Below are 27,851 nucleotides of genomic sequence, written 5' to 3'. Positions count from 1 at the left end.
AAATCAATCCCACATCCTGGCCTCCTGACAGACGGACAGCTCCACTGGGTGAGAATGTTGAAGTTCCTAATTCCACCTACTTTCGGACACACTTGCAGCAGTCCATCATACCGAACTGCATCACGGATTCTGTAGTTCATTGTACAGGTGACGTCACTGCCAGTGTCACCTGGGAGTAGGCCTATGGCTAAGATAACTTCCGGTGTTGCGCTGTCTTCTGGGAATTGTAGTCCACAGACGCTTGTTGAACTTCAGTATTCATAGTAAGGGAACTACAACTCCCCGCTGTCCGCGAGATGCACCCGGGTGTAGTCAGAGAGCTTTGCGATTGCCTCAGCAAGCGTGAAGTGTGCTTTGGTGTCCTGAGAGGCTAGGCTTCCACGAGTGGGAGGGAAAAGTTGGACCCACATCTCTGAGGGATTCTTTGGGGCCACTGTACTGGATCTTCAGTGGTTTGGGCAGCGCCATGGCGGTGAGTTTGGACGGGAAGAGCGTCCTTTGGTTTGGGCCTTGGAACCCAGCTGGTAGGGAACTCTGGTCTCACCCGCATGCTGCCTGTCGCTGAGAGGGGAGCATCCCTTTCTGATAGACACCTTTCCCTCGCTTGAGGCAGGGCTTTCTTGGAGAATCAACTTGCTTTTCTTGCTAGTTGAACGAGAAACGTACTGTCTTCTCTTCACATTGCCTACTTGAATTCCGAATACTGAGTTTCATCGTATTTTAAATAAAAATAGAAGTAAAGAAGAACACTTAACTTTTCAACAACAGCAAAAGTTGGGCATCTTATTGTGAATGTGTTTAGTGCCCCTGAAGCACTGACTTTTAACGTCTTGATATTTTATGTATATGAGTTCACTGTAGCTGTCGTCAGACACACCAGAAGGATCCCATTACAGATGTTTGTGAGCCACCATGTGGTTGCTGGGAATTGAACCCAGGACCTCTGGAAGAGCAGTCAGTGCTCTTAGCCGCTGAGCCATCTCTCTTGCCTGAAGCACTGACTTTTAAATGTAACCTTAATTTAAACTTAAGCAGCTGGACCCTGTTGCACAGATCTTATAATCTGAGCTACTTTGGAGACCGAAGCAAGAGGACTGAAAATTAAAGGTTTGCGTTTGGACTACCTAATGAATTCAGAGCCAACCCGAATAACTTAGCAAGTCTCATAACAAGTAATGAAAAGGGATCGGGAGATAGCTTAGTGGTAGAGCTTTTACTTAGCATAATCAAGGCCGTAGGTTCAATCTCCAGTACTGGAGGCGGGGTGAGGAGTTAAATAGCTTATTAGCAGGGAGCGACTGGCTTTCAGAATTTACAGGTATTCCTTGAGGCCTCATGAGCACGGTGCTCCCGAGTTTAGAAACGGGTTTTCTTCCTGTTATGTTCACCTACCCAGGTGGAGGAGCAGAGCAGACTGAAGGGTTTTTTCCAGGTAAGAACAATGACAAGAGGAACTAGAAATAATTGCACAGGTGAATTTGAACTCAGGACCTCTAGAAGAACAGTCAGTACTCTTAACCACTGAGCCATCTCTCCAGTCCTTGCTTCTTTCTTCTATATAGGGCCTGGATTTCAAAGATGCAATATTGCATCTGGCTTAAAAGTAACTCATTTGCACTTTTCAGAAGATCATGGCTTTTCCCTTCCTTTCCTTCCTTCCTTCCTCCCTCCCTCCCTCCCTCCCTCCCTTCCTCCTCCTCTCTCTTCCTTTCCCCTTTTTTTCCTTCTTTTGGAAGTGTCATTGGAAATTGAACCCAGTGCCTTGCACACGCTAGGCAAATGACCTGTCATTATGTTGCATTCCGACCTTGAACTATTTATTTATAGTCATTGTAAAATCATTTGAAGTTATTTTACACATGGATATTAATATCCAGTGTTATGGGAGAAGTAGTGTTAGAGAGAGAGCCAGACAGGAAAAACACAAGAAAAGAGGCAGGGACCAATGTCTCCATTTTTATTCTGGTGATATGTGTGATTCTGAGCTTGCAAGGTTAAATATCTGTAAGTAAGAGGTAGTATAATTTGTATTCACACAACACCTTGCAGTTTACAAAAGACTGTTGTGCCCCAAACAGACTGGAGCATTGAGAGGGGACTGAACTGTTAGACTGAAAACTTGATAGAACATATGTAGGGTTCTGCATCTAGGAGGGGGTGGAGTCCAGGGTTTGGGCAGGATAACAAGAGAAAGCAGAAATAGGTGTAAGATGATGGTCTTTGACTGTTTTCATCACTTGCCTGCTAGCTGTCTCAAGTTCAGCTTGGTTGTCTTGAAAGTGATAACCACAGTTTGTCCTTTGTAGGGTTGTGAAATTGAGATGATGTTTATAAGAGTGTCCTAGTAACTGCAGGGTAGCAGGGCATGGTGCTGCACACCTTAATCCCAACACATCAGAGGCAGAGGCAGGAGGATCTCTGAGTTCCAGGGTAGCCAGGCCAGCATAGTGAGTGCTAGGCTGGCCAGGGCTGCATAGTGAAACCCTGTTTCCAAAAGAAAACAACAGAAAGCCCAAACCACAAGCAAAATAAATGAACTGCAGAATACCATAGGTAAGAGATTCGTTATCTGTTTCATGTTAGCATTGGAAACAGAATTCAGTATGCATTGGAGTATAGTAGAGGCAGGTTACTTATTAAGAAGTGGTTTCACAGAATGAGAAAATCAGGCATTTCCAGTCTTTTAATACTGTGACGTGACTCTATCATCTACAGAGTTTGTGCATGAGAACTGCACAATCTACTTACCAAAAATAATATTTAAATAATCTTAGCTTTTGAAATAACTTTATGATTTTTGTGTTGGACTGCCTTCACTTTTCTAACTATTCATGTGGTCTAGTTAAATACGAGCCATATTACATTGAAGAGTCTAATTCCATCTGTCTTCCTGTCTGTATGTCTGTCTGTCTATCTGGTATAATGCCTCTCTTTGTCCTGGAACACACATGCAATTAAGGCTAACCTTAAACTCAAGGTCAGCATCCTGCCTCAACCTCCTGCTGAGTGCTGGGATTACAAGCATGTGCCACCAAATCCAGTTTGTATTTACATTTAAAAGGGTATTTAAATTTTTTACATATTGATTTGTAGTAGATAATAACTGGTTTTCTTTTTCTGTATGAGCAGAACTTTCTTCATCTATTTATATATTCAAGAATGATAGTGAGCATTAGGTCAGACCCTGTTAAGTGATGTGAGGTAAGTCATCAGGAGAGGCCTGGGAGATTCAACCCAGTGGAGTTTGGAAATATTATACTTTCTAAGGGTTGGGCACAGATTAGGTAAAAAGTGAAGATGCCAAGCACAATTTGAATGCTATCTCTTGCCTGTTTTTGTTTGTTTGTTTTCTTCAATGAAAACAGTTTTTTTTACTTGATCCTAGAAACTATATATGTTGAGGTACCATAGGATATTTCAGTGCATGTATACATTGTGATCAGGTGAAACATCTGTTTCCTCAAACATAACTACTTTATAGTGACATTTGTCTGACTCTTTCTCCTAGTTCGTTGTTGTGAATCTAGGTATAGGATCCTTTTGGTGTTTCAAGACAGGGTTTCTCTGTGTAGCAGTCTTGGACCTCACTCTGTAGACCAGGCTGGCCTTGAATTCATACAGGTCCACTTGCCTCTGCTTGGATTCAAGGTGTGTGCTTGGGCTCAGTAACTACTTTTTTTTTTTTTTAAAGAGATTTATTCATTATATATAAGTACATAAGTACACTATAGCTGTTCTCAGACACACCAGAAGAAGGCATCAGATTCCATTACAGATGGTTGTGAGCCACCATGTGGTTGCTGGGATTTGAACTCAGGACCTCTGGAAGAGTGGTCAGTGCTCTTAACCACTGAGCCATCTCTCCAGACTTATTAACTACTTTTAAAAATCTTGTTCCTTTTCATTTGAAGGTAGGCATGGGGAATTTGATCTGTCAGTGAGCACACAGGGTCTCGTGTAGCCCAGGCTGGCCTCAAGCTTGATGTTTGGCTGAGAGTGAACTTGAATTTTGGATTCTCTGACTTCCACATCCCAAGTGTGGGGATTACAGGCATGTGCATCCCTCACTCCTTTTGTCTTTCTGTATTTAATAGGAGAGAAAAGGAACAGCCAAAGTAGACTTCTTGAAGAAGATTGAGAAAGAAGTCCAGCAGAAATGGGAAGCTGAGAAAGTGTTTGAAGTCAACGCGTCTGCGTTGGAGAAGCAGAAGCAGACCAGGTGAGTCTGAGGAGCCTCAGGTTAACTGCCTCAGGAAGAGGGAGGTGAGAAAGTGGGCTAATGTCTGAGTGGGGGAAGGTGCTGTGTTCCACTGAGTAGTCAAGGCAACTCTCTCCACAGAATTCTTAGAGTTTGTTCATAATAAGATGTAAAAACAACAACAACAACAAAAAAAAAAAACCCACCAAAAAACCCCCCATTTATCTGTGTGTGAGCCTGTGTGTTTGTGTGTATGTGTATGTGTGTGTGTGTGTGTGTGTGTGTGTGTTTGCTTATATGTCATGACACTGACACGTGTGGAGGTCGGAGGACAACTTGCAGAAGTCAGTTCTCTCCTGCTGTGTAGGTTCTGAGAATTGACCTTGAGCCTCGGTCTGCTGATTCATCTCACCAGCCCATTCAGATTTTTAAAATTAATATTTTTTACATTTTTGACAAAGGAAAATGACTTGAAGTTTTATATTTACTGTCTGAGAAAAGGAAAGGTGGCTCACAACCATCTGTAATGGGATCTGATGCCCTCTTCTGGTGTGTCTGAAGACAGCTACAGTGTACTTACATAGAATAAATAAATCTTTAAAAAAAAAATTCCAGCTCCAAGAGGAATGTCCCCCACCCCAGGCCTCCCCATTCCCTGGGGTTTCAAGTCTCTCTAAGGGTTAGGTGTGTTTTCTCTCACTGAGGCCACAGCAGGCTTATCTTCTGCCGTATGTGTTGGCCTCAGATCAGCTTGTGTATGCTTGCCTGATTGGTTGGTGGCTCAGCATCTGAGAAATCTGAGATCTGGGTGAGTTGAGACTGCTAGTCTTCCTGTGGGGTCTCTCTCCTCTGCTTCTTCCAGCCTTCCCCTAATTCAATCCCAGGGGTCCCTGACTTCTGTCCCTTGGTTGGGTATAAATATCTGCATTTGTCTGGGTCAGCTGCTTCATAGACCTCTCAGAGGGCAGCCATGCTAGGTCCTGTATATATGCACACCGTAGCATCAGTAATAGTGTCAGGCCTTGAGATGTATCCTAAGTTGTTTCCTTTTCCTCAGGCTCTTTTCCATTTTTGTCCCTGTAGTTCTTTTAGACAGGAACAATTTTAGGTCAGAGTTTTGTTTTGTTTTTTTTTTTAAAGATTTATTTATTATATATAAGCACATTGTAGCTGTCTTCAGACACACCAGAAGAGGACATCAGATCCCATTACAGGTGGTTGTGAACCACCATGTGGTTGCTGGGATTTGAACTCAGGACCTCTGGAAGAACAGTCAGTGCTCTTAACCACTGAGCCACCTCTCCAGCCCTGGGTCAGAGTTTTTGACTGTGGGATGGCAACTCCATCCTTCTACTTTCTACTGGAGGTGGAGTCTAAGAGTTCCTTTTCCCTACTGTTGGGTATTTCATCTAAGGTCCCTGCCTTTGAGTCCTGAGAGTCTCTCTTCTCCCAGGTCTCTGGTACTTTCTAGAGGGTGCCCCCACCTTCCATGTTTATTTGTTTGTTTTCCGTGTTTGTTTGTTTTTAAACAAGCTCTCACACTGTGTCAGGCTGGCCTCAAACTTGCCACGTACCACAGAATGACCTGAGTTGATCCTCTGCCTCTACCTCCTCTACTTAGGATTGCAGGCATGTGTCACCATCCTCCATCTACGTGATGTTGGGATTAGACCCAGGGCTTTGGGTGTCCTGGGCAAGAACTCTACTAACTAAGCTATCCCCAGCCTGGTAAACAATTTTTTTTTACTATGTTTATAGATGGTAAAACAGATATAGAGAGGCTAAATAAATATCCCAAAGTTGATAAGAGTTCACAGGCTTTGAGTTTTCCATATTCCCCAAACCCCTTTTGTTTTCGTTTTTTTTTTTTTTTTTAATTTTTTTGAGACAGTCTCTATTAATGCAGCTCAAGATGTTCTGGAACTTGCTTTGTGTACTAGCTTGGCTCTGCCTTGCCAGTGCTGGGATTAGAAGCGTGGCCTCTACACCTGCCTCTGCCCTTCTAAGTGAGAACCAGGCTAGACTAGCTTAGTTTCTGATATCTGATGGAATCATGGCGAGCCTAGACTGCTTTTAGGGCTTACTAATTCTGAATCTGTCCTTTTGACTAACGGAACGCTTGGAGTATAGCGGGCTTGCTGGCCTACGTTACCTGTTACACCTTACCTTACTACACTGAATCTGTTGCTTGGTTTTAGAATTTTAGTCCACTTTAAAGAAGTTTAGTCAAAAATGAATCAGAATAATGCTTTATTTAGTAAAAGAGGAGGCGCTGATGAGGTACAGCAATGTTGAAGAAAATTAACATTGTGAAAAGGAAATTGTGAACGTCTTCATGAAGCATACTATTCTTTATGTATAACATCCACGAGTGAGCCACACTAAGTGATACATTGTCAAAGATCATATCCGTATTTTAGACTATGGAAAGAGAAGAAAATGACCTAAAGCCCTCTAGAGGTTACTGGATATTCCTTTGTGGGGAGGAGAGAGCACACCTGGGTATTGTCACTGAGTTACAACTTGGAGGATGCATTTGTAAGTGCTCAGTTATACTACATACTATCATAAAATGAAAATTTATTATGATGAAAAGTTCTTTTGGGACAGGATCTCAGTATGTATCCATGGTTCACTATTAACATCAGAGAGCTCTTGCCTCTGCCTTCCATCCTGACTGAAAAATGAACTTATAAATATACCATATATGCTGTGTGATAGAAATACACAGGTTACAAATACTTCTTGTGAAAAAGGAAGATAGTCTGAGAAATGAAACAGTCATTTGTGAATGTTTTCAGAGCCTTATTTTAAGTGTTGGAGAGCTTTTAATTTCAGGTTTACAAACTTACTATGTATTTATTTATTATATATAAGTACACTGCATCTGTCCTCAGACACACCAGAAGACATCAGATCCCATTACAGATAGTTGTGAGCCACCATGTGGCTGCTGGGGATTGAACTCGGAACCCCCGGAAGAACAGTCAGGGCTCTAACCACTGAGGCATCTCTCCAGCCTTTGATATCTTTTTTTTGAGACTGTCATAATTTGTAGCTTTAGCTGGCATAGTACATTCTGTATGAACCATGCTGGGTTCAGATTCACAGAGCTACACCTGCTTTCGACTCCTGAGTGGTGGGATTAAAGGCATGTACCGCCATGGCCAGCCTAACTTGCTATCTTTTACATAGGTAAACCTTATTTTGTTTTAGAATGATTTTATTTTTGTATTATGTATTGAGTTGTTTTGCCGCCGTAACTATCAGTGAACGCAGTGCCTGCAGAGTTGAGAATTACTGAGGAGTGTTAGCTGTCTTGTGGGTGCAGGGAGCCCAACCTGGGGCTTCTTATGAGAGCAGCAATTGCTCTTAAACACTGAGCCATCTCTCTAACTCCTTAAGTAACGGGACTCTAAACAGACTGCTCATATAACAAGCATCCTTTCCATCCCATCGTTTACTATGACAGAAATGTAACTTTTTCTTTTTTTGTACTTTCTTTTCTACGTTTTTATTTTTCAGCAAGGGCAAATACTTTGTCACCTTCCCATATCCATACATGAATGGACGCCTTCATTTGGGACACACATTTTCCTTATCCAAGTGTGAGGTAAAACTCTAAGTTTACTATGATGGGAGTGGGGGGATCTATAATAAACACCAGGTTGAAGAAAATTGTATGTATAGAAGTTATTTTCTATTAAATTCAAATTCTTACTTTTAAAGAGTAATTTTTAAAGGTTTATTTATTATATGTTTGAATACACTGTCACTGTCTTCAGACACACCAGAAGAGGGCATCAGATCCCATTCCAGATGGTTGTGAGACTCCATGTGGTTGTTGAGAATTGAACTCGGGACCTCTGGAAGGGCAGCCAGTGCTCTAACCACTGAGCCACCTCTCCAGCCCTTAAAGAGTAATTTTGGTAGCTGAATTTTTATAGTTTTGTTTGCATGTCTTATGTATATATGTTCAGGGTTCTAGACATGTGTGCATGTTAAAAATTTGTGTATTGGTGAAAGACATTAAAGAATAGTGCACTAGAATTGTTCAGTGACAGATGTCTGGTGTTCTAAAGCTGGGAAGAGAGAAGCAGTGCTCTTCTCAAAGTTAGCATTTTATGTACATCTACCATTTATATCTGTAATTAAGATTTGACTTTCTTCCTGTAGTTTGCAGTGGGATACCAGAGATTAAAAGGGAAAACCTGTCTGTTTCCCTTTGGGTTGCACTGTACTGGTATGCCGATTAAGGTAAGACTGCATAGAGGTTGGTTCTACTCTTTAGCTTTAGATTTAGCTTGGAACTGGATTTTCACATTGCACCAAATCAGTTGAATTTTTTATAGTGAAAGTTAATTACAAAAATGTTGGAAGGGTTAGGGCAATGGCTAAACTGGGTAAAGTACTTGCCAAGCAGGCCTAATGACCTAAGTTTGGAGCCGCAGAATCCACCTAAAAGGTAGACACAGCAGAGCATGCATGTAATATCATTGTGCTCCTACCAGGGAGTGGGAGCAGAAAATTGTCAGAAGTGCTGGTCAATTAGCCTGGAATATGGAGCAGTGAACGAGAGAGGCTATCTCAAGATGGAGGGCCAGGACGGACACCTGAGGTTGTGCCCTGACTTCCACACATGTGCTCATGCATATGCCCACACAAACTACTTGAAGAAGGGCCTGAGTAAAGTATACACTAGCCAGGTGTGGCCCTCCGGAGTTGACGTAAGAGGACAGTCTGAAGAACACTGTGTGACCCTGTTTCAGGAAGAAGGGCAAGCACACAGAAATGTGCAAATGATTTCTGGTTTGTTTTTAATGTGTTTTGAGTAATTTATACTTTCTGTTGGAATTGGGTAATTTATTAGCAAGTAAAATGTACAGTAATGTATACATTTGTACACACAGAAGGACAAAGTAATACATACCATATTTTGACCATTTTTGCAAGTTCTTGTCTTCATTTGTTGCTGGTACATGATAGTGTAATCTCAGCACTTGGGAGGTAGATTTGGGTGAATATCTTATGAGATTGAGGTCAGCATGGTATACACAGTGACTTCTAGGCCAACCAAGTTCACAGTGAGATCCTGTCACAAAAAAACAGTCCTAGCACTTTGGAGGCAGAGGCCAGCAGATCTGAGTTTACAGCCTACTAGTCTACATAATGAGTTCCATGCTAGCCAGATCTACATAGTAAGACCCTCTCAAAAACTGGTTGAAATTATAGGAGGGCAGGCACAAGATAAAACGAAGCCTGTGATTGGATGAGAAATAAAGGATAGATGGGAACAGAGTTTTAAAAAAGAGAGAGAAGCAAGGAGATAGGAGAGGCAAGATGGGGGGTGAAGATGAACCATCTCCACTTGGCTCTGCATAGCTACAGGTGATTATGAATATTTTTTATAATGGATGGATTTATAGGAGATGGTTTGTCTTGTCTAGGTGGGCAACTCATACCATATCATTTGACCCTGAGTTCATGATCTGGATGTTTGGTGGAATGTAAAATTTACTGAGAAAATCTGAGATAAAAGCATTGCTAAATTCTGCAGTTTTGAATCTGTCGGGCTGGTTGGAGTGCAGGCAGAATTTGAGGCTGGCCCTCTGCAGGGAGAGGGTGGTAATGGCTTATGGCTAGTAAAGGGGGACCAGAGAGCCAAGTCTCTGAGACCAGAAAGTCAGAATGGTGGCCACAATTGACGTAAATATAACGTGTTAGTTCCATATGGTCTGCCAGAGCCGGAGCTAACATGGAATGGTGCGTAGAATGGCCCGCCCTTTTATTATTTACCACAACAAAGAAACAAAAGCTTATTTTAGAGCTAATTCCCAACAAAAAAATGGATCAGAAAACAAGAATTTAGAAGAGTCTTTTTCTTTTTTTGAGACAAAAACACCTACAAAGACACTTTGTAGGCTCTGGCTGTTCTGGGACTCATGTAGACCAGGCTAGCCTGAATTCATAGAGCTCCTCCTTCCGCTGCCTTCTGAGTGCTGAGATTAAAGGCAGGAGTCACCATCACTGGCTGAAAACAATTTAAAAAATAATAGAATTAGGATTTATTTATTTTTTTTTGGTAAGATAATTTCTTATGTAGCCTAGGTTGTCCTTGAACTTGCTTTGTAGCTAGGATGGTCTGCCTCTGCCTACTAAGTGCTGGAAATACAGGTGGTGCCATCATGCCTGGGGTATGTGGTATGGGGTTCTGGAACCCAGGACTTCGTGTGGCCGAGGTGAGCTCTGTGATACCCAAGCTGCTCCCAGGCCCTTCTCATCCTCTAGCCTGTTGTTTTGTCAAATGTCTGACTCGCAGAAGAGGTGAAAGGATGGCACGGGGATACACAATACTTTTCCTTACAGTCTGCTGCCTTTGCTTTAGCTCTGGCAGCTCAGACCTGGGCACTCAAGCTTTCTTTCAGTTACTCTGTGTACCTTGTGCGAGTGAGTTGCTGATTTCAGGCTCTCCACCCTGATCTTGGCTTGCATCTCTCTAAATACATAGAGTGCATCTCTTGTATTGTACATCTCATGTATATCTCTACAGTGTGTGTCCCTTTTGTATCCTTCATCTCTTGTAATGGGAATCTCTTTGTAGTGTGCATCTCTCTCCCATAGTCTTTAAAATGAGAAACCATTACTAATATTGTTACCTATAATGACATACTGTGTTTTATGTATCTTTGCATTTCTGCTGTTCAGTGTATCAGTTTGCTACATTGAGTACTGTAGATATTAAATTATATATTTAATTATATATATATAAATATAATTATATATATTTATAATTATATAAAATGCAGACTATTTATCAATGGATTTTGAGGTATGCGATTTGCAACTTTTGGGTTTTCTATAGTGATAATGTATTTAATGATATGTATGTTTATACATATGATGCACAAAATTTCAGAAAGCCAATTTTAGTTGGCTTTGAAAACAGCATTATTTCCTTGAGTTCTGAACTTGGTTCTCCTTAACGTCTTGGTATAGGCGTGTGCTGACAAGCTGAAAAGAGAAATAGAGCTGTATGGCTGCCCTCCTGAATTTCCAGAGGAAGAAGAGGAAGAGGAAGAAAGCAGTGCTAAAGCTGGAGACATAGTAATGAAGGATAAAGCCAAAGGAAAAAAGGTCTGCTGGCTATTTATGCTTCGGTTGTCTCAGATAATGTCCTCATCTGTTTGGCTTATTTGTATATAACCAGCACCGCACTGTACCTGACACGAGAAATGTCCTTGATAATTAAAGGCAGTGCTGAGTCAAGGCTGCTAGATGGTTCGATGGGTAAAGAGCTTTCCAGGTAAGCACAGTATCTCCATGCCCTCCGTCCATTGTTGCTCTGGGAAAGAGACAGAGAATCCCTAGAAGCTTGTGGGCCAGGTAGTCTGGAGGCACAGCATCGAACAACAAGCAGACCCTGTCTCAAACAAATGGGAGGCTGTCCTGGCCTCCATGAGTACACCAAAGATACTAGGAGGATGCACACAGCATACATCATACATGTACCCAACAAAGATGAAAACGACATCAAACCAAAGGACCCATGTTCTGTTCTCAGTTCCCTCATGGTGGCTTATGATCACTGTAACTCTAGTCCTAGGGTATTCAATCTCCTTTTGCCCCTGGGTACCTTTGTGCACGTAATACACAGGCGTACATGCAGGTAAAACACCCATGTACCATACTCATTTTTTAAAAATCAACAGAATATCACCTGTCTTTCTTGTTTTCACTCTAGTTTTATATATTTTTGACTTAAAAGAGACTCAATATAGCACAGCATTCCCGCATAACCTTTGCCCACACCCCCAATGTTGCTCTTCTGTAACTATGAGATAGTCATTCTACCTAAGCAGTTAGCATTAGTACAGTGCTGGCTCATTAACTGAGAGTTCATCTGAAGTTTTTTAAAAAGAGGTCTTTATTGTTTTAAAGATTTTTTATTTATTGTTTTAGATTTATTTATTTTATATATGTGAGTACACTGTAGCAGTCTTCAGTCACACCAGAAGAGGACATCAGATCCCATTACAGAGGTTGTGAGCCACCATGTGATTACTGGGAATTGAACTCAGGACCTCTGGAAGAGCAGTCAGTGCTTTTAATCACTGAGCCATCTCTCTAGTCCCTAAAGATTTATTTTTAATTATGTGTATATGTGTGTGTCTTTGTGTGGATGTGTTATATGCAGATGCTTACAGAGTCTGGAAAGAGGTTGAATCCCTAGGAACTGGAGTTAACAGGAAGTTGTGAACAGCCTGACATCGTTGCTAGGAATCAAATGTTGTCTTCTGCAACAGCAGTATTCACTCCTAATTGCTGAGCTAGCTCTATCTTACTTAATTTGGAAATTTTGTGTGTGTGCGTGTGTGTGTGTGTGTGTGTGTGTGTGTGTGTGTTGCTCGGGCTGCACAGTGAAACCGTTTCTTAAAAAGAAACAAACAGAATTACCAAATAGAATTACTAAATTAAAATTACTGTGGTCCTGGGATGCTGAACAGTGGTTGGGCATGCTGTAATGGAGTTTGTGTTTGTTTTCAGAGTAAAGCTGCTGCCAAAGCAGGATCTTCTAAGTACCAGTGGGACATTATGAAATCCCTTGGGCTCTCTGATGAAGACATAGTGAAGTTTTCTGAAGCAGAACACTGGCTTGATTATTTCCCACCACTGGCTGTGCAGGACCTGAAGAAAATAGGTTTGAAGGTATGCCATCACCTTCGCCTTTTAAAGTAAAAGGCATTTACTTCTATCATTTAAAAAGATACGGAAAACTTAAATGTATAATGATGAATTATGGCTGAATGCCACCAATAATTTGAATTAGATTGGCAACTACTGGGAGTTAATGTAAGGAAGAAAAACTTTAATATCTGTCTTATCAGAGTAAAGTTATTAGCAAATGGTAGAAAGGGACTTATTTAAAGAATATGAAGATACCAAAGTTTAGCTTGAGTATGTTGGCTGTATTATTTAATTATTCTTTTCAATTTTATTATAAATCTTATATGTTAGCTAATGTGTAAGAGTGGTTTTAGTTTGTTTTTTGTTTTTCTAGTCAGAGTTTTTCTGTGTATCCCTAGCTGACTTGGAACTCTGTAGAACAGGCTGACCTCAAACTTAGCGATCCACCTGCCTCTGCCTCCTGAGTTCAGGGATGCCTATCAATTAAACAGAATAGTTCAATGATTTATATGTATTCAATGTATGGAGCTGGAAGTTTTTTAATGCATGATCTAATTTTAAGTTTGAGTAAAGAGTAGGAAGGTAAAGAATTGACTCATAAGAATCCTTGTTTATAAGAATTATTTTTTTTTTTTTGGGCTGGAGAGATGGCTCAGTGGTTAGAGCACTGACTGCTCTTCCAGAGGTCCTGAGTTCAATTCTCAGCAACCACATGGTGGCTCACAACCATCTGTAGTGGGAACCAATGCCCTCTTCTGGTGTGTCTGAATAGAGTGACAGTGCACTCACATAAAATAAATAAATCTCAAAAAATATATATATCTTCTTTTCTTTCTCTAGGTAGACTGGCGGCGCTCCTTCATCACCACTGATGTGAATCCTTACTATGATTCTTTTGTCAGGTGGCAGTTTTTAACTTTAAGAGAAAGAAATAAAATTAAATTTGGGAAGCGGTGAGTTTGTTTTCTCTCAGTATAATAAACTACAAATCATAATTTTTTCATTACAGTTCAGCACACGTGTCCTTTGTCCGCCCATCTGCCATTTATCTGTCCTATCTCTTTTCTCCTTTTCCCGTCACTCTCCTCTTGTATGTTGTATCTTTTGTTTTTGTTTACTCTTGCCAGTGTTTTATTTTTCCATTTTCATTTTTGTGTGTGTTGAATTTAGGGCCTTGTACCTCCTTAACAGGCATTCTGTCACTGAGCTGCAATTTCAAGTTCTTGCTTGTCAGCGCCTTAATTTTTTTGAGTTTTTATTTTCAGCAACTAGAACCAGAGAGAATGGATGATTCTGTTCAGTATTCCTAACAAACCACAAGCAAAATTATTTTATTTGTGTTTTGGCTTATACTATTATGTGTAGATCAAGTAAAAGTGACTTATAGTTTATTTGTGAATTTGTCTCATTACTAAAGGCTAAGTTGTCTCATTACCAAAGGCTAAGGTTAGTCCATAGTTTTTAGTAATGTTCCCTTTCATGAAGGTGGAGACCACTCATCAATTCGAAATAGATGTATAGAGCCAGCTCAGGTGCGGGGGTAGCTATAGCTCATACTTGTGTGGTACTGTTCACATTGGCTGGTAAATTACAATGCAACTTGAATAATATGACAGTGTTTACTGTTAATTGCTCTTTTTTTCAGGTACACTATTTATTCCCCAAAAGATGGACAGCCTTGCATGGATCATGACAGACAAACTGGAGAGGTGATTATCTCGGATGCCAAATAGTTACTGTAATACTCTTTATTGTGGCCACACCAAGGGCACTCCTTCATTAGAAGGAAGAATTAATTCCCATGTGCCAGAGTCTATATCAGAAATTAGAAGAGATTCCTCCATAGGTAGCAGGTTCAATTTGCATCTTTTCCCTTAGAGCTTTGCTTTGTTTATTTGTTTAGGGTGTTGGACCTCAGGAATACACCCTAGTCAAACTGAAGGTGCTTGAACCGTACCCATCAAAATTAAGGTAGGTTTGTTAAAAAATTATTATTATTATTATTATTATTATTATTATTATTATTATTATTATTATTATGGAGACTGGGTTTTGCTTTGCAGCCTAGTCTTCTTACCTTAGCCATCTGGGACCTGAGATTATGGATGCTACTATATTAGGCTTGATTTATCATTCTGAACAATCAGGTAACTGTGAGGGAATACACATTTTTTAATATAAATATATGCCTTTTTTTATTTCTTAGTGGCCTGAAAGGGAAAAACATCTTTCTAGTAGCTGCTACACTCAGACCCGAGACTATGTTTGGACAGACAAATTGTTGGGTTCGGCCTGATATGAAATACATTGGGTTTGAGACAGCAAATGGTGATATATTCATCTGTACCCAGAGAGCAGCCAGGAATATGTCATACCAAGGCTTCACTAAGCACAATGGAGTCGTGCCAGTTGTGAAGGAGTTAATGGGAGAGGTGAGTTGGGGAGGGAGTGTACTCTCCATTCTCATTTGTATAATTAGAGGAAAGTATTATCAGGAGAACTTGAAAATAAACATCAAGAATCTTTGTATTTAGACTATCCGTGAGGTAATGTGAGCAGGGCATTTTTGTTTTGTTGACTTACTACATTTGTATTGGCTTAAGCAAGCCCCTCCCAAGTTAAGGCATGGAGCTGTCCTAGTGTTCTCTAGCAGGTTCTGTCATGCTGAATTCTCATGCCTCCAGAGAGGCCTCTGCCCCCTTCATCCTTGCTAAATGCTGTAATTGAACTTGACCTGTTGGAAACATTCTGCGTGTCCAGCCAGCTTCAGCATTCTGTTTGTGTGGCTTGTATGTGTTGCGTGTGCTTGCCTTTTTATTTACTGTATAATAGTAACTGTATTATCCCTGAAGTCATGGTTTTGGACTTTTTTTCAACTTAGCTAGTATTTGATTGAAGAATACATAGTTCTTCCTTGGGCTAGTAACTGCATAAGAATAATGATTTTGAAAACATTGCCCATGTTCCTGAGATTGGAATGAGAACTGCTTTTCTCCTGTTTAGTAAACGATGCCCTTGGTTCCTTGATAAATAACCTTTTACAGGAAAAAAACGTGTGGACTACTGTCTTGCTTTCAGTTGAGTTTTATTTCTTATTTATGTTGTAGGTTTTTGTTTTGTATTTTTTGTTTGTTTGTTTTTGAGAAAGGCTCTAAAGTAGCCCAGGCTAGCATTAAGATTGTTACATAGCCAATGATGACTTTAAATTTCCTGTCCCTGCCTTCTGAGCACTGGGATCACAGACATGTGCCATGGCATTCAGTGTTATGTGATGGTTCGGATTGAACCCAGGGTTTCCTATGTGCTGGGCAAATACTGTACCAGCTGGGCTACAGCCCTAGCCATTTCATTTTGTATTAGACATCTTATTGGTAGCCTGTCCTGGTCTTGAACTTGTGGCAGTTCTCCTGCTTTGGCCTGCCAAACCCTGGGATTATAGCCACTGTGCTCACCTGATACTTTGTAAACTTTTTGTCCTGGGATTATAGCCACTGTGCTCACCTGATACTTTGTAAACTTTTTGTCCTGGGATTATAGCCACTGTGCTCACCTGATACTTTGTAAACTTTTTGTCCTGGGATTATAGCCACTGTGCTCACCTGATACTTTGTAAACTTTTTGTCCTGGGATTATAGCCACTGTGTTCACCTGATACTTTGTAAACTTTTATAAAAGTCAAAGGTCAAAAGATGGCCAGGCATGGTCGTGAAGGTCTTTAATCCCAGCACTTGGGAAGCAGAGGCATGTGGATCTCTTGAGTTTGAGGCCAACCTGGTCTACAGATTGAGTTCCAGGACAGTCTCAGGGTATTACACAGAGAAACCTTGTCTCAAAAAACTGGGGAGGAAAAAAGAAAGAAGAAAAAAACAATAGGTTTTTAAAGGCTGGGGTGTGGTCAGTAGAGAGCTTGCTAGTGTTGTGAAGCCCTAATGTCAGTCAGTCCTCAGCATCATCAGGGGAAGTAGACCACCATGCTTATACATTTTTCTTTCCAGATACAGCCAAAGGTGTCTGTGTCCTGTGTGTTCTTCCAGAAATATTTTCATGGTTTAGCAATACATACATTATAGGCAGATACATAACGAATATTGTGCTGTGCCTCACTTTATGTTACCTTACTGTTTCTTGGCAGTCAGTACCAGTCACGTTCTTTGTGGTTGTTTACACACAAGCGTTCACTGTTTGACTATTTGGGAGTTTGAATGGTTTATCTTTTTATTCTAGAAGCAGTTTTTGTACATCTCATCAGTTTCTGTTTTGTCTGAGTTCTTAGAAACAGTATTAACAGTACATTGTTTCTTGTTCTTTCTGTTTTCAGTTTTATTGTATTATTTGTGTGTGTTCATAGCACATGTGTGGAGATTACAGGAGCTTTCAGGAATTTCTTTTCACCTTCCCCCACTCAGCTTCTCAGGCTTGAAGTACAAGCACATTTTTCCAGAGCCAGCTTGTGACCCATCTGCTCTTTCCTTTCTGTTCCTTCAGTACTGGACTGACCATAGTCATGCTAAGTAGATGCTGTGCCCACAGGTGCTCCGTCCCTGAGCTGTGCCCTCAGGTGCTCCATCCCTGAGCTGAGCTGTGCCCTCAGGTGCTCCATCCCTGAGCTGAGCTGTGCCCTCAGGTGCTCCATCCCTGAGCTGTGCCCTCAGGTGCTCCATCCCTGAGCTGTGTCCTCAGGTGCTCCATCCCTGAGCTGTGCCCTCAGGTGCTCCATCCCTGAGCTGTGTCCTCAGGTGCTCCATCCCTGAGCTGTGCCCTCAGGTGCTCCATCCCTGAGCTGTGTCCTCAGGTGCTCCATCCCTGAGCTGTGCCCACAGGTGCTCCATCCCTGAGCTGTGCCCTCAGGTGCTCCATCCCTGAGCTGTGCCCACAGGTGCTCCATCCCTGAGCTGTGCCCACAGGTGCTCTGTCCCTGAGCTGTGCCCTCAGGTGCTCTGTCCCTGAGCTGTGCCCTCAGGTGCTCCGTCCATCCCTGAGCTGTGCCCACAGGTGCTCCGTCCCTGAGCTGTGCCCACAGGTGCTCTGTCCCTGAGCTGTGCCCACAGGTGCTCTGTCCCTGAGCTGTGCCCACAGGTGCTCTGTCCCTGAGCTGTGCCCTCAGGTGCTCTGTCCCTGAGCTGTGCCCACAGATGCTCAGTCACTGAGCTGTGCCCACAGGTGCTCCATCCTTGAACTGTGCCCACAGGTGCTCCAAGTCCTAGTAGTACTGTGTCCTTGTGTTTTGAAACATGCTTTCACTAAGTTTCCAAGATTGGCTTTGAACTTACTGTATAACCTCTTCTGAGTGAATGGAATTACAGGCTGTACCGCCAGGTGTGGGGTTGTTGCTATTTTTTAAAATTAGCATATCATATACACATAAAGTAGGCTTCTTTATGCTATTTTTATCCATGTACATACTATATTTCAATCATATTAACTCTCCCTGCATTACCCTCTCTTGTCCCTCTACCCCTGTTCTCAATGATCTCCTTCCCCATCTTTCTACTTTCATGGATTTGTCTGTTTGTCTTTTTGTGGTTCAGTATATTTTATATGGTTGCTTACAGTAGCAATTGTTTCCTGTTCTTTTTTTTTGTTTTGTTTTGTTTTGTTTTTTGTTTTTTAAAGTCAGGGTCTCGTTACACAGTCCTGGTCTCCTGGAACTCACTGTGTAGACCAGCCTGGCTTCAGACTCAGAGACCTGCCTCACAGAGACCTGCCTGCCTATACTTCCGGGAGTGTTGGAATTAAAGGCATCACATGTGTTACTATGCCCGTAATGATTACTGTTCTTAATGCACCTTCTCACAACGATAGTTATAATAGTTTTTTGATTTCAGCCTTTAAAACTGCTGTGGTATGTAAATTGTATCCATATGACTGTTGATTCTACAGTGGTGCACGATTGTGCGTGCTCGAGCACACACACACACACACACACACACAGGTGCAGAATGAGTGTGCAGCTGCAGGCCCTTTGTTGCCTTATACGAGCACAGGTGCAGAGCCGGGTGGTGCTCAGGAAGTTAAGGCAGGAGGATCACTGTTATTAGTTCTATGCCAGCCTGAGTTAGAGTGAGATATGAGACACTGTAAAAGGGGAGGGGAGAAGATGGGCTCAATATTGCCTCTAATTTTTTAAAAAAGATTTATTTTATTTATATAAGTACACTGTAGCTATCTTCAGACTCACACACCAGAAGAGGGCGTCTGACCCCATTACAGGTGGTTGTGAGTCACCATGTGGTTGCTGGGAATTGAACTGAGGACCTCTGGAAGAACAGTCAGCTCTTAACTGCTGAGCCATCTCTCCAGCCCTGCCTCTATTTTTTTTTTTTTTTTGAGGCAATCAGGAATATTTTTGTCACTTCAATATGAATTGATAATTATATAGATATAGAATTCTATTTTCTTGATATGACATTTTGTTTATTAATTGTTTGGTCATTGAAAGCAGTGTTTTTGTATAGCAGTTCTCAACCTGTGGGGTGAGACCCCTTTGAGGGTCACATATCAGATACTTACATTATGCTTCATAACAGTGGCAAAATTATAGTTATAAAATATCAACAAAATTATGGTTGGAGGGTCACTGCAACATGAAGAATTATATTAAAGGATCAAAGAAGCATTAGGAAGGTTGAGGACCACTACTGTGGTGTTTTACTAGTGTAAGTAAGGTAGTGTTTAGTTGGTTTCTTTTTTTATGTTGCTTATTTTTGTGTACGTGTGCATGTGTGTAAGATGTGTCATGCAGTATGTATGGAGAACAACTTTTGGAGGTCATTTCTCTCCCACTACATAGATCCTAGGAATTCAGTGAAAGTTGTTAGGCTTGGTGGCAAGTACTTCACCTGCTGAGCCATCTTGCTCGCCCATTTTGGACATTTTGTAGTTCTTGCTATGAGTCTTGATACTGTTTTTCTCAAGATATAGTGTCACAAGCAGTACATATGTTAGTATACTAAGATTACTATTACATTGCCAAGTTTGGTATTCTCGTTTTAAATTATTTTTAACCATTTATTTAAAATTATAGAATAATGATTTTACGTTTTCTTTATTTTATACTGTTTACTTAGTGGAGAAACTGTATGCTTATGGTGAACAGAGTGATTTTTTAAAAATATGTATACATGGAAGAATAGCCAAGTAAAGCCAATTAACAAAGAGTCCCTCACAGACTTCCCATTTTTGTTGTGCGAGCATCTAAAACCATTGTGATTTTCATCGTGTCATTAACTGCAACAACTACTCTGTGCAGATGCAGATATTGGGAGCTCGTGCATATACTTTTCAGCAGGGGCCTCTTGACCTTAACATGTCAATCTTATTTTAACTTGGTGTCACTGCAGCTACAGTTCTTCACCTTCTTGCTGCTCTTCATGCAGGAAATCCTTGGGGCTTCACTTTCTGCACCCCTGACATGCTATAAGGTGATCTATGTCCTCCCTATGCTGACCATCAAGGAGGATAAAGGTACGGACTTTGCTCTTAGATTGCTTTGTTAATCACTTTCTGATTGTATTGGTTAACTTTGCTCTGTCTTTCATAAGGCACTGGGGTGGTCACAAGCGTTCCTTCTGATTCCCCGGATGATTTTGCGGCACTCAGAGACTTGAAGAAAAAGCAAGCAAGTATCCCTTTCATGTGTTTAATTCAGCATGGTATCAGCGCGGTGCTGCCGAGCAGCTGGGGGACAAGGCTAAGAGCATCCACGCTTGTCTCTGGACTGTTACCGATAACCTGGTTTCCAGGGTGTGGATGTTTGTGGCTGGACTTTTGAGTACAAGTCTGACAAATTTGAGAAGGCTATGTGTGTTAAGTGTGTATCCCAGAGTGGCACATTTGGCATTCTGCTCTGTCACTGCCATCTTACTCTTGAGACGGTCGCTCACAGAACCTGGAACTAGGTTGGTAGCCAGCAAGTCCGAGACTGTTCTCTCCACCTTGTGCAGTGCTGGGGTTACGAGAACTCCTGGCTTCTCACGTGTGTGCTGAGGATTTGAACTCGGGTCCTCATGCTGTGCAGCAGGTGCTCTCAGCCACTGACTCACTGTCCCAGCCCCAGGAAAGCTTTTATGTTCATATGTTCATTACAGCTAAGAGTGTTACCCTTACCTGTAGTGCTGTCTCCATGTCTGTGTGCACTGTTACACCTGGGCACAGGCATGTTCAACCTGTGGCCTGTGGATCACATGTGTCTCAGGATAGCTGTGGATGAGGCTCAATGAAAAAAATCATAAGCTTATTTCAAACATGAAGTTTCCTTTGTAAGTTGATTGTCTAGTTCCTAATCGGGAACTGTATAGATGACGTCATAATGTCAAAATACTGGACATGCCTGAAGGCCATTCACATTAAAGTAAACTATTGAATTTTAAAAGGTTTAAAATTCTGGTCCCTTCACGAGATATTTGATAAAGTTAAAAATTGTTCTATATGGAGAGAACAAATAATGGAAGAGAAGTTTGAGTCCAGGCAAGAGAGAGGCTGAAGCAGGAAGATCTTAAGTATAAGGTCAGCATAGGCTGTGTAGTAAAGCCTTGCCTAAGAGGGGGAAACACATTGAGTTTGCTTTTCTTATTGATTGACCAGTAACAAAATTGAGCATTAATATTAACTTATGAATTTTCTGTAGGCCTTACGAACAAAGTATGGAATTAGAGATGACATGGTCCTGCCGTTTGAACCGGTGAGTATGTGAGTGTACACAGGCCTGACACATCTTTATCAGAGGGGGAAGAAAGAGCCATTTTCATGTTTTCCTTGTAACAAAAATAAATAATTGGTAGAGTTTCAAAATAAGAGAGGGAATGTTCATCCTTTAATTTGTTAGTTTCCTGTCGTAAGTAACAGAAAAGTGGGATGAACAGTCCACATTTCCTTTCACTTGCTACCTGCAGTTGGGAACAGCCTTTCTGTCTCATCCATTGTAGTTTCAGACCATACAATCTTAGTATGATTAATTCCTTGCATTGTAAGGAAAACACCAGAGCACACCTAACTCATGAATATTGACTTTGTAGCCTTGCGGGCTGCTTAGTGTTTGTTGTTTTCTTGTTAGTACCTGCAGAGGAAAGGTCAGAAGACTTCTAGCAAAAGACTTTCATGAAGAGTTTAGGAGAGTGAGCTTGGGCATGCTTAATGCCCTGGGTGTGATTCTCAGCACTGGGGGAAAGACTTCAAGAGTTTAATATAAACTTGAAACCACTCAAAAAAATAGTTAACATGCTTCAGTTTTTGACCCTTGGTTATTCAGTGAATGGTGAGGCAGGGGCATGAGAGGAGGACCTGCATGTGTTGCTTCTGTGGTAAGGGAGTGTACACATCTGAGTGTATGCCACAGCCGGGTGATAGTAAAATCCAGGCAACTTTGCAGAGCATTGGTGGCAACAGGACCACATGGATCGTGTCTGCCTTTCAGCAGGAATACATTCTGCTGTTCTCTGCAGGTGCCAGTCCTTGAAATCCCAGGAATTGGAAGTCTTTCTGCTGTGACAATATGTGACGAGCTGAAAATTCAGAGCCAGAATGACCGTGAAAAACTTGCAGAAGCAAAGGAGAAATTGTATCTAAGAGGATTTTATGATGGTGTAAGTCACAATTTTTATCGTTTTTATTTGTAGCTGTATGCTCCGAGTTAATTCTGTGCTCTAGTGTTAAATTTGCCCACTAGGAAGTTGAAGATATCAGGCCTATAGCAGGCCTGTAAACAGGCAGGGTTGGATAGAGGAGCCTGAGTGAATATGTTTGGTTCCCTCTGAAGCCACCGGAAGGATCATAGTACAGTGCTTCTCAACCTTCCTAGTGCTGCAACCCTTTATACGCCTCATCGTGCTGGAGTGACACCCACCATAAAATGGTTCTGTTGCTACTTCATAACTAAATTTGCTGCTTTACCAACTTTATCTGATATGGAGGATAGGAGATGTAGGAGATGTGTGGTCATACACAACCCACAGGTTGAAAACCACTAGTATAGAAGAATCATGTCCATGTGGAAGCTTGAGTGTAGGAGTGAGTTTATTTTCCTGTGGACTAGACCCAGTGACATTTACAGACAGGCCGATATTCTATGTCATCATCCGTTGTGCTAGTTGTATCAAAAGAAAGTTATGGTTGTAATAAATATGATAACTGTTACTCTAAAAACACTCTTGGTTCGGTGAGTTAAGTAAACTTAGCTAGGGAAACTCGAAGCAAATTTTAATTGTTTTGTATGTTTTTCCCCCTCACCCTTGTAGGTAATGCTAGTGGATGGATTTAAAGGACAGAAGATCCAGCATGTAAAGAAGACTATTCAGAGAAACATGATTGATGCTGTATGTGCTAGTGTGCTAACCTGTCTTCTGGAGGCTGTCTGGGAAAAGCAGTTAATAGGCCTAAGAGTATCATTAGCACAGTTCTGTAGTAGAATCTAGCACTGTATGGGAAACATAACAAATAGGCCTCTCTGCAGCTAGGGATGAGACTGTGCTCTAAGGCTGAGTGACGTGTGTCATCTCACTGTCTAGGAGGTAGAGGCAGGGAGATTCAGTTTCACAGCTGGCCTGGGCTGTGCAGAGCCTTACTCAACATTCCCCACTCACAACAACAAGGAAAACAAAAAGCAAACCCAAAGAGAACAAAGCTGGTATGTGCCGAGCACACCAGAGAACTTTGGCAGTGTGGTTGGCACAAGCCACTTTAGGGTCCTTTTTTTTTTTTTTTTTTTTTTTTTTGTGCTGCTCTGCCTTTTATTCTCACCTCCTGTTTCTCTTGGCGGAACTCTGCATAGCTACTCACTTCTTAAAGTTGACAGTCATGATATAGAGACAGTGGTCTTCATTGTGTTTGCTGACTTAAGTGAGCAAAGCTGGTGATTCATTTCTGTATCCAGGAGGCTTGAGAAACATGGGTGTACCACTAGCCTAGGTGCTGGCTCCATAACCAAATAGGCTGGGGGAAGGCTGGAGCTCCAGTCCTGGAATCCATTCTTGTGTGAGCTTAATATCCAGCCCTTGGGAGGTAGAGCCGGGCAGGTTCCTGGGGTTCCCTTCACTAGCTTGCTTAAGGAACCCCGGGCAAGTGAGAGACCCTGTCTGAAAAGGAAAAGATAGATGGCACTTGAGGAATGGTAGCTGGCTTCTACATATGTGTACACACACACACACACACACACACACACACACACACACGTACAAACATACTTTGTCCTTCCACGTTCTTTTTAATTTGTCTTTGGAGGAGACAGCTTTCGTTGCTTATTTTAATACTGACATCCATCTGTGTCTCTGTCTCTAACTCCATTTTTTCCCTCTCTCTTTTTTTCTGAGACATGGTATCACTTTGTAGTCTAGGCTAGCTATAAATTTGTGACAGTCCTCCCCTGCCAGTCTCCCCAATGGTGGGATTACAGATTGAGCTGCTCTGCCCAGGTTTCTCTCATAGATCTCTAATCTAAATGTTTACGATGTGATTTTTTTTTTTTTGGGGGGTTGGTTTTTTTTTTTTTTAAGACAGACTGTCCTGTCCTCTAACTCACAGGGATGTGTCTGCCTCTGCTCCTGTAGTTGGGATTACAGCTGTTCCACCACATCAGCTGGAGTATAGTTTTGTTTGGCTGTTTCCTTAGGTTTATTCATTAGCCACTGACTTCTACTATGGAAAAAAAAAATCAACATTTAAAAATTTTAATACTGCCGAATATCTTGTAAATGCTTCTTCATCTTTCATGCTTAAGAGGCATTTATAATATGTACTAGATTTGTCATTGTTTACATTTCTGACACATGGATATCTGACTGCAGTATTTTCTACTCTAGTTTTTGTTTTTCCCTAGAATTAATAGTTGCCCATGTACTTAAAAACTTATCCCAAAACTTGCAGCTATGTATTTTTTCAGCTTGTCCTTCATTATTGGCTGCATCTTAAAATGCATTCCCAGCCACTGTAGCAGGTGCTGTGGATGGGTTACTGCCACTGTGCTGGAGCTGATATCTCTCGACCAGTACAGATTTCTCTGCTTCTTAAATCTGGTCCCCTTGCTTTAACTCTGATGATCTGTGTCTCTAGTAGCTTTTTGGTGAAAGTAAGTCTAGAAGGTGTATGCTTTTCATATTTACATTTGACTGGACTGAACATTCTGGAAGCCAAAAGGGAGATGGGTAGACATGGTACCAGCAGTTGGTGTGCTGGCTTTCAAGTAATCCCCTAATTTTGCTGTGATGTCTGTGTTCTGAACTTTGCCCCAAGTAATAAGCTTTTGATGTATTGCTGACGCAGGATGGGGTAGTTACTGTTCGCATGGTGAGTGTTCTCGTTTGCTTTCTGTGGCTGAGATGACCATGGCCAGAAGCAGCTTGGTTAAGATAGGGTTTATTTCAACTTGTACTTCCAAGTGATAGTCCATCTCTGAGGGAAGTCAGGGCAGGAGCTGAAGCAGGAACAGAGGTAGGAAGCATGGAGGAAGGCTGCTTACTCACTTACTAGCTCATGCTCACAGAGCTCAGCCCCTCCTGCCTCGGGTGGGCCCACAGTGGCTTTGGTCCTACCACATTAAGCATCAGTTTAGGAAAAAAATGCCCCACAGACAGCCTAGAGGCCAGTCTGATCTAGGAAATTCCCTAGTTGAGCTTCCTTCTTCCTGGGTGACTCTAGCTTGTATTAAATTGACAATAAACTAATCAGCACATGGAAAATTAGGGTATTTTGTCTTATAATCACTTTTTAAGATGTTGGTCAGTTCTCTTTTCAGGGTTGTCTTTTTCCACTTGCAAAATCAAGTCATTCTACTCACCCCTGAGCTTTTGGGAGGCTCTCCTGTGCAAGTGGGGTTTTCTCGTCAGCTGCTTCTTCTGTTGCTTAAAATTGATCTGGCTTTCTTCTCCATTTGTGTGATTCTTTAGCATGGGCTTCGATCCAGGGCCTTGTACATACTTGCAGCCTCTCTCCTACTCAACCATACCTCCCGCCCCCAGCCGGCCTTGTCCTTGCCTTTTCTTTTCCCTGTTCCGCTTGTCTTTGTAGTCAGTCCATCTCTTCATCTTCCTTATTGTCAGTTGCTGGAATATTTAGAGGGAGTTCCATGTCTATTTCTTTCTCTTTTTTTTTCCTTTTATTCCCCTTTAAACGATTTATTTATATCTATGACTGCACTGTCCTTGACACACATGTTTGTGACTGCACTGTCCTTGACACCACAGGTATGACTGCACTGTCCTTGACACACCAGAAGAGTGTATTGGATCTCATTACAGATGTCTGTGAGCCACCATGTGGTTGCTGGGAATTGAACTCATCACCTTTGGAAGAGCAGCCAGTGCTTATAACCACTGAGCCATCTCTCTAGGCCCCGACATGTCTATTTCTAATTCACTGTTTACAAACCAAAAACACAGCTATTTAGTTTAGATTGAAGAATTGAATTTTCAGTATAGAGCAGTGAGTCATTTTGGTAATGATAATATTGGATTTTAGTTTTAAAAATTATCCTGGGGCTGGAGAGATGGCTCAGGGGTTAAGGGCACTCACTGGCTGCTCTTCCAAAGGTCTTGAGTTCAATTCCCAGCAACCACATGGTGGCTCACAACCATCAGTAATGGGATCTGATGCCCTCTTCTGGCACATAGGTTTTACACACACACACACACACACACACACACACACACACACACACACACACACATATACATATATATAATATAGAAATATATAAATAAATATTAAATAAATTTTAAAAATTATCCTAGCTTAAAATGCATTAAGAGATATTTATATCAAGTAAAAAAGTAAGTAAAATTGGAGCCCATTTGGTGGTGCATATGTATCTCGATACTTGGGTGGTAGAGGCAGGAGGATCACAAGTTCAGGATTATCATGTTACATAGCAGGTGTGAGGCTAGCCTAGGCTAAATGAAACCCTGCCTCAAAACACTAAGTAAATTGTAGTTAATTTTCTATTTAGAAATGAATTTGTAATGGCTCTAAAGCTTATAATAATTTTTAAATATTTAATCTCTATATATAATACACTTTTTTGATTTATTTTATGTATATTAGTACACTGTAGTTGTCAGACACACCAGAAGAGGGCATCAGATTCCATTACAGATGTTTGTGAGCCACCATGTAGTTGCTGGGAATTGAACTCAGGACTTCTGGGAGAGCAGTCAGTGCTCTCAACCACTGAGCCATCTCTCCAGCCCTCTATGTTCTTTTAAAAACAGTAGTATTGTGCGTTTAGCTTTTCTTTGTATTTTTATCACAAAGATGGAAAGCTCTCATGAGCAGCCCGGCCCTGGAACTGTCAGGTTAGAAAGTGTGAGGATGATGGGTGGTGGTCCAGCTGATGAGGTGCTCAGAAGCAGGAGCTGCACAGAAAGGCACACACACCCGAGCGCCAGCACGGGGAAGGGAAGGCTGGCCTGCACGTGACATCTGCCCTGTCTTCACTTCCCTTCCCTTAGGGAGATGCACTTATCTACATGGAGCCAGAAAAACAAGTGGTGTCGAGGTCTGCGGACGAGTGTGTCGTGGCCCTTTGTGACCAGTGGTTAGTTGTGACCTTCCTGTAACAAGAAAATTGCGTGAGTGATTTTGGTCCTTTCTGGCGTTAAGAAGAGCTGACTCTGTTCACTCTCAGGTACTTGGATTATGGAGATGAGAGCTGGAAGAAGCAGACATTTCAGTGCCTGAAGAGCATGGAAACGTAAGTCGGGAGCAAACGAGGGGAGCTGGAGTGTGACTAACGAGAGAAAAGACACATTTTGGCCTTTGTTCTCCTTAGATTCTGCGAGGAGAGCAGGAAGAATTTTGAAGCTTCCTTAGACTGGCTGCAAGAACATGCTTGCTCAAGAACTTATGGTTTAGGTCAGCAGACTTCTCATACTTCTGTCTGCATGATTTTATTAGATAGAAAATGCACTATTTTTCACCTTTCCTCCCCCCTTTTCCTGGTGTTTGCTAAGCTGGAAGTGGTCGGTTTTGTCGAGAGGATGAG

The 27,851-nt window shown here is 41.7% G+C and overlaps 1 protein-coding gene across 1 annotated transcript in view; it reads left to right on the top strand.

Moving 5' to 3' along the window:
* Positions 1–320: 320 nt before the first annotated feature.
* LARS1 (leucyl-tRNA synthetase 1) overlaps positions 321–27,851 on the top strand; it is a 52,678-nt gene continuing 25,147 nt past the window's right edge. The window contains exons 1-18 of the mRNA XM_080920203.1: positions 321–472; positions 4,095–4,219; positions 7,724–7,811; positions 8,375–8,455; positions 11,195–11,332; positions 12,743–12,904; positions 13,724–13,836; positions 14,529–14,592; positions 14,787–14,854; positions 15,090–15,315; positions 20,260–20,347; positions 20,425–20,501; positions 21,510–21,563; positions 22,324–22,464; positions 23,116–23,193; positions 27,319–27,404; positions 27,495–27,560; positions 27,639–27,721. Of these exons, the coding sequence (XP_080776329.1) occupies positions 467–472; positions 4,095–4,219; positions 7,724–7,811; positions 8,375–8,455; positions 11,195–11,332; positions 12,743–12,904; positions 13,724–13,836; positions 14,529–14,592; positions 14,787–14,854; positions 15,090–15,315; positions 20,260–20,347; positions 20,425–20,501; positions 21,510–21,563; positions 22,324–22,464; positions 23,116–23,193; positions 27,319–27,404; positions 27,495–27,560; positions 27,639–27,721 (1,744 nt within the window). The 5' untranslated portion in view covers positions 321–466. The remainder of the gene's footprint in view (positions 473–4,094; positions 4,220–7,723; positions 7,812–8,374; positions 8,456–11,194; positions 11,333–12,742; positions 12,905–13,723; positions 13,837–14,528; positions 14,593–14,786; positions 14,855–15,089; positions 15,316–20,259; positions 20,348–20,424; positions 20,502–21,509; positions 21,564–22,323; positions 22,465–23,115; positions 23,194–27,318; positions 27,405–27,494; positions 27,561–27,638; positions 27,722–27,851) is intronic.

This window comes from Micromys minutus (assembly GCF_963924665.1).
Source record: "Micromys minutus genome assembly, chromosome: 8".
Lineage (NCBI taxonomy): Eukaryota > Metazoa > Chordata > Mammalia > Rodentia > Muridae > Micromys > Micromys minutus.
This window is presented reverse-complemented; position numbering and strand designations above follow the sequence as displayed.